Below are 10,923 nucleotides of genomic sequence, written 5' to 3' on the forward strand. Positions count from 1 at the left end.
ATCCTCAAATTCCCGATATTTTAGAAAAGTCTTTCTCAGCCACTGGTGGAGCCATAATCTATGTTACAATTCATAAATTCTCTTTGGCAATTGGTGAAGATAAAATTACATTTGATCTATTTAAGGCTACTTATCAACCTTTTGTTGAGAATGTTTATTGTAAGGTGAATTAATTACAACAAGAGAAAAAAGAAGAATCTTATGGGCATCCCCCAAATGACTATTTATAGTTGAGTATATTTGATGAAGGACTGAGGGATGATGATAACAAAGTTAGAAAATACCTTATTCCTACGAGAGCAAAGTTTAAGAGTATAATGACCTTTTGAAGTTGAGCATGTTTGAAGGAGGACTAAGAGATGTTTACAAGTATCTTATTCCTGCACGAACAATATTTAAGAAATACTCCATTACTGAGCTTATTATAAAGGAAGGGAACACTTAACTCTAACTTTAGTTCCATTTGAACATATCTCCTAATTAATTAATTTATTTAAATTATCTATAAACTCACTTATTATTTTTAATATATCTTATATATAAATTTATTTATTTTTTATATATTTTAATTTTTAAAATTTTCTTTGACGTGATTCCTTCACCCTTTGGTCGGTATGGATGGATCAGGATAGGCATCGTTCTTTCAATTATGATAAATCAGATAGTTGGTTGCTAGCATTCATTGCAGAGTCAACTAGGAAAAACAATGGACAAGAGGAGAGGGGCATTGATCGTATGGACATTTATGAGGTATCAACACATATCGATTTAACTTTTTCTAGGAAAAAAAAAATGGTTTAATGATGCAGGCTATTATGGTTGTAGTGCAGTGGTGCTACAGTTAAACCACCTTGTCCTCTGCGGTTTAGCTGTAATATTTAATTTCTCTACTGGTTTTAGACCATTCCAAACCACTCATCCTTTTTGTTTTCTTGGTCACCCAAGAACTTCTCTAGGTGGATCACGCCTTTTTGCCGTCGATTTCTCATGTTGGTTTGGAAACACTTCTTGAACTTGTTTCGTTCTCTCTTCTTCTCTTGAATGTTTAAATATATGATGATATTTCACTTTTATTAAGACATTGAAGTTTAATCTTTAGCATGATAGCTAGTTTGCTTTTAATTAGGATAAAAGCAGTGCTGATAACAACTTCTTGTACTTAAAACTAAAAGAGCAGAAGGTTTATTTGCTAGTTAATTTGTAGTGTAATGAGTGTTTCACATACTCGAGACGTTGCTGTTTAGCTTTACAGTTGAGGTGTAGAATCATGGCAAATTTCACTGTTCAAGTGGAGAGTGGAAGAAGAGGGAAAGATGGGAGTCCCTCAGTTGGTCCAGTGTACCGAAGTATATTAGCGAAGGATGCGTTTCTGTCTCTTGAACCTGGCTCGAACACCTCATGGGATGTCTTCAGGTATCTACCTATATTAATACTTTCTTGATGTCTTTGAAAGGTGCTTTGATATGCTTTGATCCACTTCCCTGATCTAATTTGGTCATGTGCATTTGAATTATATTTCTAGTTCTTAAGCTTTTTTGTTTGTGTTTCAGGGTGGCAGCAGAGAAGTTTCCAATGAACAGGATGCTGGGATGGCGTGAGATGAAAAATGGGAAGGTAAATTATGCTCGATCAACATTCTTAACTTCAAGAGATGATTGTTAAATTGTTGATCTAACTTTAGTTGTTAATCTCAAATAGGCAGGGCCTTATTTATGGAAAACATACGAGGAGATTTACCAAGAGGTGGTACAAGTTGGTTCTGCACTAAGTCATCTTGGTGTCAAACCTGTAAGCATGGTTCGACTAAGCGCGATATGTTTCCATGCGCTCGGATAGTTCTTTCTCACATGTTTTTTTTTTTTTTTACTACAGGGTTCTAAAATAGGGATCTATTCAGCAAACTGTCCTAATTGGATAGTGGTCATGGAGGTTTGCCTTCTATTATTGCCCCCAATTAAAGTGACTTTTCAACTCTGCAAACTCGATTCTCACCAAAAGGAATGTGTGCACAGGCTTGCAACGGATACACTTTTATTTGTGTTCCACTCTATGAGACACTGGGTAAGAAAATTGCTTCTGGAGCAATTATCAAGATTTGATATGCAAGAAATGATATGATGTCAGGTGAAGGAGCTGTTGAATACATTGTAGAGCATGCTGAAGTTGTTGTTGCTTTTGTCCAGGAGACGAAAATAAACCGAGTGAGTAAAGTGTCAATTGTTTCTAATTAGTTGTCAAAATAAAGAAGCCCCGAAGTGACAGCTTTAAATTGAATGGAGATCCAGTTTAAGTTGAGTATATAATATGCATCCATTATTTTGCAGATTCTGTCCAAGTGCACATCCACTAAACATCTCAAAGGTGGGGATGTAACTCAAATTTAAGTGTTAAGATACATTAATCTTTCACTATTACAGTGTTGCTTTTATCATTCAGTAATTGTTTCATTTGGTTCGAGAACTATGGAACAAAATGCTGCTGCTACAAACATCGGAATGAAACTGTACTCTTGGGATGAAATTCTTGAGATGGTTAGTTAGTATATTACGAAGTTATTAAGAGCACACATGTTAGACTGTTTCCTTGAATAACTATATACTGATTCTCAGGGAAAAGAAAACACATCAGATCCGCTGCCACCAAAACCTCTTGATATATGTACGATAATGTACACGAGTGGGACTAGTGGAGATCCTAAAGGTGTAGTGCTGACTCATGAATGTCTTGCAACATATGTAGCAGGAACAGACCTATTCATGAAGCAATTTGAAGACAAGGTATTAATATCCGTTGATTATTTTAGCACTTCTACATCCTTTAGCATAAGCTAAAATATCTAACTCGATGTATATGTTTCAGATGACAACAGATGATGTCTATCTTTCTTTTCTTCCCCTTGCTCACATTCTGGACCGAACAATTGAAGAGTATTTTTTCCACAATGGGGCTTCTGTTGGCTATTATCAAGGGGTATGGAAACCTTTTTTTTGTATAGCCCTTTTGGTTGATAATGATGTTGATGGAATTTCAATGACAAGGATATACAAGCTTTGAGGGATGACCTTATGGAGCTGAAGCCAACTCTCTTCGCAGGGGTTCCTAGGGTTTTTGAAAAAGTTTATGAAGGTATTTTACATTAACAAATGCGTTAACATTCTTCCCAATTAAATCTTAAACTTGCATGTTTCTTAAGGCAAGGATTTGGGTTTCAGGTGTCCTAAAGGCAGTGTCAGAACTCCTACCACATAGAAGGATGATATTCAATGCCTTATACAAATAGTAATCATTTTTTGTTCAAACTTCTAAATATAATTATACTATTTTAACTGACATTTCATTTTATTTTCCTCCCCATATTAGTAAACTATATTGGATGAGATTAGGATATTCACATAAGAATGCTTCACCCTTGGCAGATTTATTGGCTTTTCGCAAGGTTATCATCTGTTATTATCTCTCGGCTTTACACTAGCTGATCATTTACGAAAAGTTTATTCTGTATACATTTTTCTAGCTTTTCACAACGGTTACCATTGTTCCTTCAGGTGAAGGATAGGCTAGGAGGCCGTGTTCGCCTTATAATATCGGGAGGTGCTCCATTAAATACTGAGATTGAGGAGTTCTTGCGAGTCACTAGTTGTGCTTATGTTACCCAAGGCTATGGTAATGCATATAAAACCTGTTATTCACCTGCTAACAATATGATGAAATTGGCTAGTGAGATGGTAACAATATTGTGAATGATAAGATTTTTTTACTTATGTTGTTTTTTTTTTCCCTTTCTTTCTGATTTGTCTTTTGATTTTCCCTCTAAACAATTCAGGTTTAACAGAGACATGTGGCGTCAGCACAGTTGGAGTTCCTGATGACATGTCATTGGTTGGCACCGTTGGCATTGCAGCTACCAACACCGAGGTGCGCCTTGAAGAAGTTCCAGAAGTGGGATATGATCCGTTGTCGACTCCCTCTTGCGGTGAAGTGTGTGTAAGAGGGACGACAATCTTCACAGGGTACTACAAAGACCCTGAGTTAACAAAGCAAGTGATGATAGATGGCTGGTTTCATACAGGTTAGATCATTAGTTTCTTATTCCAAATGTTATTCGGATATAATAACCCCCAAAATTCTTCATGTTGTTAGCAATAAATATGTCTTCCATTTAGGGGATATTGGAGAGATGAGACCTGATGGGGTTTTGAAGATTATAGACAGAAAGAAGAACATATTTAAACTATCACAGGGTGAATATGTTGCAGTTGAATTCCTAGAGAAAACATATAAAGTTTCTCCAATTGTCGAAGATGTAAACTTCAATCTAACTCTAAGACGGATATTTATAGTCAAACATAATCTGATTTTGCTTCGTTCATGTATTTAGATTTGGGTTTATGGGAACAGCTTCAAGTCTGTGCTCGTAGCAGTGGTCACGCCCCATGAGGACAGTGTGAAAAGATGGGCACGAGCAAATGGCCATGAAGGATCTCTATATGACCTATGCCAACTCGGAGACCTGAAGAAATATATTCTTGAAGAGTTGAAGAAAGTTGCTGAAACTAACAAGGTAAACTGATATCAATCCTGGCTATTGATCATTCTGATATCAAACTTCCTGATAGACAAGCATGTAAAGAAAAAGAAAAAAAAAAAGGTTTCACAGTCAAATTGTAAAGATTATTTATTCATGATTGATTTAAATTGCAGCTTAGAGGTTTTGAGCACATTAAAGGTATCGTAGTGGATCCTTTGCCATTTGACATTGAACGAGACCTTATTACTCCTACAATGAAGAAGAAAAGAGCACAAATGCTCAAGTTTTATCAGGTAAATTTGACAACACAGTTGTGTTCAGCTACATGTATATGAGTTGATACTACAACATACTATTTTCATATGCACTTATGAATATTTAGCCTTAATTTTTTACGTGTGCAGTCAGATATCGACAAACTTTATCAAAATATTTCAGCAGAAGGCAAAAGATATGCCTGAACTATTAATCGCATCCTTCAAACTTAGAAGCTCTCAGCTTGAGAATAATGCATGCGTTGTTGACTGCTTAATTAGTTTAATCCTGCTTACTATGTCAATATATGTTTATGGAAACTAGTGTTCCAAACCTTTAATAAATTTATGCTTCCGTTGTCATCTGATGCAATATGATCTGTGTTGTCGACGCCACAGAAATTCAAGTTGATGGTTTTGCAAAGGTATGAAAAGATTCAGAAGAATTTGCTGTTAAAAAATTTGGTGGTTGTTGGGTCCTAGAATTGTGGATGGTTGGCTCGTAAGCTAATGATTTGGAATGCATTCATAATCTATTATTATGATTTACTTAGATGACTGAATTTACTTAACTTATCAGGACAACTATGTATGATAAGTTAATAATAGTTATATAAAACCTATCAATTAGCTTACAACTCACCATGTGAAACCTATCTATTAGCTCTGTATCATACGATAAATAAGATCAATGGCTAATTGGATGGATTCAGGTGAGACCAATTGATTTTTATTTTATTGGATTGTTAACTTTACCTTAAAAGTCTGATGATAGCTAAATCCTGTTATTAATGCATGATATAATTAATTAAGTTCCATGTATCTGTTAATGCTTTCAATAATATCTTTTTTAACTCCAGGCTGAATCGTACAGGCCATTAAAGCCCAAACTCTCAAGTTATAGGTAGCATGTGAGGTCAATTGGTGGCTACACCATCACACAACCTCACTGTATGAGACTAGATTAAGGTGTTACAATATTATTATAACTTACTTAGAATAGAGAACTGATCTATTAACTTATCAGATTCAACCACTGGCTTAAAATCTGTAAGCCAAAATTAATAATAGCTAACTCATCTAAGGTTACAAAGTTCATGCATAAATTCACGACTCACCATGTGAAACTAAATTAGGGCATTATGTAATAACTTTTCAATAAGGCTTAATTTACTCATCGACAATGTGCGATGGATGTATGATAAACTTACTTCATATTATGACAAAACCATCTTCTATTCTATGACTTGTACTGCCAATGAAGAGTTTGCAATTACCCTAGCTTGTAAATAAAGTCGGATACGCCCATTAGAGTATGCAAATTTGGCCAAAACTTAGTTTACATTGCAATGCATCAAAGTCTCATTTGCCATATGTTAATATATTTGTTTTTTGGGGACCAAATATATTTTTTTTAAAAAAGAAAATTTTAATGGGGTAAGTATATAAAAGTGCAAAGGAATACCTAATCTATTTATTGTTTTCATTCCCCTTTATTTCTTCTCTTCATGGGAGGCAGCGAGTCGTGCATCTTTTCCTCCTCCTCCTCCTCCTCCTGTAACGAGATAGAAGCCATGTCGCTCCATCTCTTCCTTCTTCCACTTTGAAAATAGTTTCTTAATGTCATCTAGAAGTATACTGATCCTGTTTAAATCTGACAAGATGAAGCGCTGGTGCTCTGGTGGATGAAGATGGTGAAGAAGATGAGTCCCGAGAAGCTAAAGAAGCTCTAGTACGATGGATCTCCGGTGACACTCCGAGGGGTAACTAGGATTAAGACTGATAAAGAGGATCCCGATGCTGTGGATTTGAAGAATGACACCTCCAATGAAGTAGATTTGAAGAAGATGAAGTTCGGTAGAGCAGATCCGGCGAAGAAGAATCTTGAAGGAGCAGATCTGCTAGAAAGGACCTCGCCTGCACATCACGAGATTCGCCAACCAAGCGTTAGTGACCTAAGACCGGGGTGGGAATCCCTGGCTAGGACCTCCAACGCTCAAGTCACCTCTCTCGTTGGAAGATGAAGGAAAAGGAAGAAGAACAGTAAAATTGAAGTGGAATTAGGGTTTGAGTGATAATGTTCACCTTACCTGGCCAGCGGAGAGGATTCCCCTTTTTATACTACCTCATATAACCTCCGCAGTCAAGAGGTGGACCCTGGTTCATTAGAGTTTGTTAGGAGATGACGTCATCTGCAATAATAGTTTAAGGAATCTTTTTTGTACCCCAGATATACCTTCTTTGTCGTTTAGTTCACCTGCAGAAGTCTAGAAAATATTTTCTGTCAAATGAAATAGGCTATTATATGATCACATATTGTTCACATATCATTAATATAACAGATGTATTCGTATATTGAGAATATTTTCTGTTAAGCTAATTTTAGTCAAGTATATGTAAAGGATGTACCAAGGTTATTTATGACCTGCTGGATTTTGCCAAGTCGATCTTATACTAATAGCCTTAGAAAAGTGTGTGCTTATATGCCCGTCCGGGATTCTATTATCGAGCGTGTTATACCAATGCTCGACCGGATATTTCCAAGCCGAGCCTGTTCTGATAACCTTAGTAAGTTATATGTCTGCTCGCCCGCCCGAGATTATATTACCGAGCGAATTATGTTCATGCTCGGCCGAGCTTCTACTACTGAGTGTATTATTTTATGCTCGACCGAGCTTGGCCTGCTGAGCGTTCCTAGGTTCATTGGAGCTCTGTTGCTTTAGTTTAACCATTACTTTATGCTCGGTTGGACCTCAATTATCGAGTGTATCTGAACGCGTTAGTTCTTTATCTGTTTTTTAGTTCAGTCGGGCTTGCATTCTCGGTCGGGATTTCATGCTCGACCGAGGCTTGCCTGCCAGGTGTACGTGTGCGTGCTAATATTTCACCTATTTCGGTTCGTCTGGTACTCCATGCTCGACCGAGCTTTGTCTGTCGAGCATATCTACATGTGTCGTGCCCTCGGTCGAGTTTAGTCCATCCGATTCTACATTCTTGACCAGGATTTGCTTACCGAGCGTATTTATCTCACCCGAGTCTCCCTACTTCTTCTTTCTTCTCCTTATATCCCCTTTTACATTATTGTACGGGATCCGCTCCTTATTACCCGTATCATATATGATCCTGTCCGAATCGCTGAATCAACGGACGCTGGGCACGTGGCGCTCTCCTGGTTGCTGGCGTAGATCCCTGACCGGCCGTACGACGCTCTGGCGAACCTGCAAAGAAGTCGGGCCGGGAAGGGGTTCCCGGCGACGACCCTCCGACGCTCAAGTCAGGTAAGTGGACAACAAAGAAGTGGCTCCGATTATGCTAGCATGCATACCTCCGGCGAAGTGTGAGGCTCCTTATATAGAGCTGGGAAGGGGCACACGCACACACCCCGAGGCTAATACGTGTCCTCAGCCCATGCCTCAGTATGGACTTGTCAGAAAAGCTTACCTGACACCATACTGTTACAGTCCGAGCACGTCTTTGATGGGGCAGCGGAACCCTTCTGTCATAAGATCCTGTGTATGGCCTGCTCGTCGAACATGCCCGCTGTCAGAAGATGTTCCCTTGTCCTTTTGTCTCTTCTTACCTCATGCCGAGCATCCGGCCGGTCGGCAGTTCCATCACGTCCGGCCGGTCGGTCCGCTCGGGAGAATCCCAGTAGTGTGCTCCGTGGACTATTAGCAGTATTGCTACTTTATGCCTTCGGCCGAGCGAGCCACTCGCTCGGCCATACGACCTTGTACAACATGAGCGTCGGAATCCCTACTCTCGCTGGGGTGCCTTTGCTTTCAGTTAGACTCCGGTCGGCCGGTTGGTCCAACCCTTTTCTGGTAGGCTGGTCGGCCCACCCTTCTCCGATAATCCTTTTAACCTTTTGACCTCCACGTGGCGTTGACTTCTCAGAAAGGGGGTCCCTTGTTCTTACCGCCGGATCACTTGCCTCCCCTTCAAGTCTAGTCGAAGGAGGCGATTAGTCCGACTGACTGGACCATCAGTTTAGCCGAACGGCGTCCTTCAGCTACCATCCGCTCGGAATCAAAGGGGGTAGCCAAAACGCCAGTCAACGTCACCCTCCCTCTGATCTCCTCGGAAGTTGCACCAATCTATGTCATTAAGGCCAAGCACGCGCCCTGCGCCTCGATAAGGCGCTTATTAAATGCTCCCCTGTGGCGGAATGCCACGTGGCATTGCTGCCGTCAACGTACGGCGGCGGCGTCGCAGGCGACGAGATCGAGGCGGTTTTTAATCAAGGGCCCGATGCACGCTCCGATTCTCGCGACCTGGATCCAACAGTGGAGGCCGCTCGGGCTCCGCCCTATAAAATCTTCGCTTTCTCCTCTCTTCATCGCATTTGCGTCTGTGCGAGTTCACTGCTTCTTCTTGCGCTCCAGACTCCCGGCGATCTCGCGCTTCTGTTTCCGGCAATCTCTGGTGCTCTCTCCTCGATCTTCCTCTTCGTCGTAAGGTTCTTCTTCCTTCTCTCTTTGGTTCTAACATTTTCTTTGCGCTTCTTTCCCAAGTTTTCGTCCTTGGGGTACTGTTTCGTTGCCGTCTTCTTCCTTTTATCGTCTTTTTTGATTTCGTCCGCTCGAACAATGACCCAATCTTCTCGATCCGAAGACCAAGCCCTCGGCCCATGGTACACTACCATGGAGTCGCGCTTCGATCGGTGCGACGCCGATGTTCTGATCAATAGCTTCGATATCCCCTCCAATCTTGAAATCATCATATCCACAGACTCCGCCCGGCCAAACAAATCACCGCGCGGATCTTTTTGTGTTTTCCGCGACCAGTTTACAGCTGGTCTGCGCTTTCCAATTCATCCCTTCATCATTGACGTCTGTAATTTTTTCGGCGTTCCGCTCGGAAGCCTAGTTCCCAACACTTTCCGCCTTCTATGCGGCGTAGTCATCCTGTTTAAAATCCATAACATTCCCCTCCGACCGGAGGTCTTCTACTACTTCTATTACCCTAAACAGTCCGAGCCGGGCACTTACATGTTCCAGGCTCGGCCCGGCTTGGTTTTCTTCAATAACTTCCTTCTTCCAATAAGCATTGGAAAGAATTTTTCTTCTACATTCGCCTTCCCGAGCGGGCTCCTTTCCGAACCTAGTGGCAGGTCGGAAATCCTCCCTCCCCGGAACTTAAAAGATTCAAGACCCGACCGGATTATCTTCACGCCGCCAACATGCTCACCGCCCTGCGGTTTGACATCAACAAGTTTCTTCCGGAAGGGGTCATGTACATATTCGGCCTGAGTCCGATCAGAACCCCCATCCCGAGCGGCTTCGGTAAGCATTTTACTTGGTGAATTCATTTTAATTGCTAACTGATTTTCTTTGTTTTCCTTTGCAGCAAACATCGTCATGGATTCGGTGATGGCGGACATCTTGAAGAAGAAGGCGGTGGCGCTCGAGGCCGCTGCTGCCAGAGAGATGGAGACGCTCGGCATCCAGCCGGTCGGCTCTAATGAAGAAGAGAGCGGGACAAATGCTGGGGAGTCGGCCGCTCAGGCCTCTCTCCCAGAGCCAGCTGTTGGAGCAACTGTTAGCCAAGAGCCTTCCACTTGGGATGAAGGCTCCGCTCCGGAAGAAGAGCGACCTCTCCAACAAAAGAGGCGCCGAGTGGAGACTCCTCTCTGATCAGCTACGCCCACCGTCCAGCCTTCCGCTCGGGCTACTACAAGCGCTCGTGGCAAGGCTCCAGAGGTCTAGGCTATTTCATCCGACCGGACCCCCTCTCAATTGGACGTGCCAGCGGACCCTCTTGAGGCCGTTCCAGTTAGCGTCCTTCCGCCCGCTTCCTGCCGAGTCCAACGCTCAGCCATTTTATCTCAATTTTTGGCGCCGGCCTCCGATCCTCTTCCATCCTCCGCTCGGACGACCTCCCGCCATGGCCGCACTGTTAGGGTCACCTTGCATCTCCCCACCGAGGAGCTTCTACCCAAGTCCGAGCGACCAACTGCGCCTGAGCACACCATCACCTTGAAGGGGCCCTTAGCTGAGATGTGGACCGACGCTCGGGCTCGCGTCGTGCTAATCCCCCTCCGCAATCTGGCAAACAGCCACATGCAAGAGGCCACAGGGGTAAGTTCGTTTTCTCCCAAGTTTTTTCTGCATTCTTTCCGATCGGCCTATTAATGATTTT

General features: G+C 41.8%; 1 protein-coding gene across 3 annotated transcripts; it reads left to right on the plus strand.

The window, feature by feature from the left end:
• Positions 1-845: 845 nt before the first annotated feature.
• LOC122005690 (long chain acyl-CoA synthetase 1-like) lies at positions 846-6,486 on the plus strand. Of its 3 annotated transcripts, none has more exons than XM_042560816.1 (20): positions 846-989; positions 1,245-1,413; positions 1,551-1,614; positions 1,699-1,788; positions 1,873-1,929; positions 2,013-2,061; positions 2,125-2,201; positions 2,325-2,361; positions 2,437-2,531; positions 2,610-2,777; positions 2,860-2,970; positions 3,039-3,126; positions 3,213-3,279; positions 3,361-3,436; positions 3,546-3,663; positions 3,824-4,069; positions 4,164-4,303; positions 4,379-4,561; positions 4,702-4,821; positions 6,445-6,486. In XM_042560816.1, exons 2-20 carry the CDS (start codon positions 1,268-1,270, stop codon positions 6,469-6,471), a joined length of 1,959 nt encoding a protein of 652 aa, XP_042416750.1. In that variant the 5' UTR covers positions 846-989; positions 1,245-1,267; the 3' UTR covers positions 6,472-6,486. The 3 variants fall into 3 exon arrangements, with proteins under 3 accessions (XP_042416750.1, XP_042416748.1, XP_042416749.1); XM_042560814.1 differs by lacking the exon at positions 6,445-6,486 and adding an exon at positions 4,933-5,145; XM_042560815.1 differs by lacking the exon at positions 6,445-6,486 and adding an exon at positions 4,933-5,145 and having other exon boundaries at positions 885-989; positions 1,253-1,413.
• The last annotated feature ends 4,437 nt before the right edge of the window (positions 6,487-10,923 follow it).

This window comes from Zingiber officinale, chromosome 7B, assembly GCF_018446385.1.
Source record: "Zingiber officinale cultivar Zhangliang chromosome 7B, Zo_v1.1, whole genome shotgun sequence".
NCBI lineage: Eukaryota > Viridiplantae > Streptophyta > Magnoliopsida > Zingiberales > Zingiberaceae > Zingiber > Zingiber officinale.

Bases quoted from the DNA above. Each gene is read 5' to 3' on its own strand.
- LOC122005690 (XM_042560814.1), top strand. From the start codon at position 1,268: ATGGCAAATTTCACTGTTCAAGTGGAGAGTGGAAGAAGAGGGAAAGAT. The intron at 1,789-1,872 runs GTAAGCATGGTT...TTTTTACTACAG, and splicing joins GTCATCTTGGTGTCAAACCT to GGTTCTAAAATAGGGATCTA. The intron at 2,971-3,038 runs GTATGGAAACCT...TTCAATGACAAG, and splicing joins CTGTTGGCTATTATCAAGGG to GATATACAAGCTTTGAGGGA.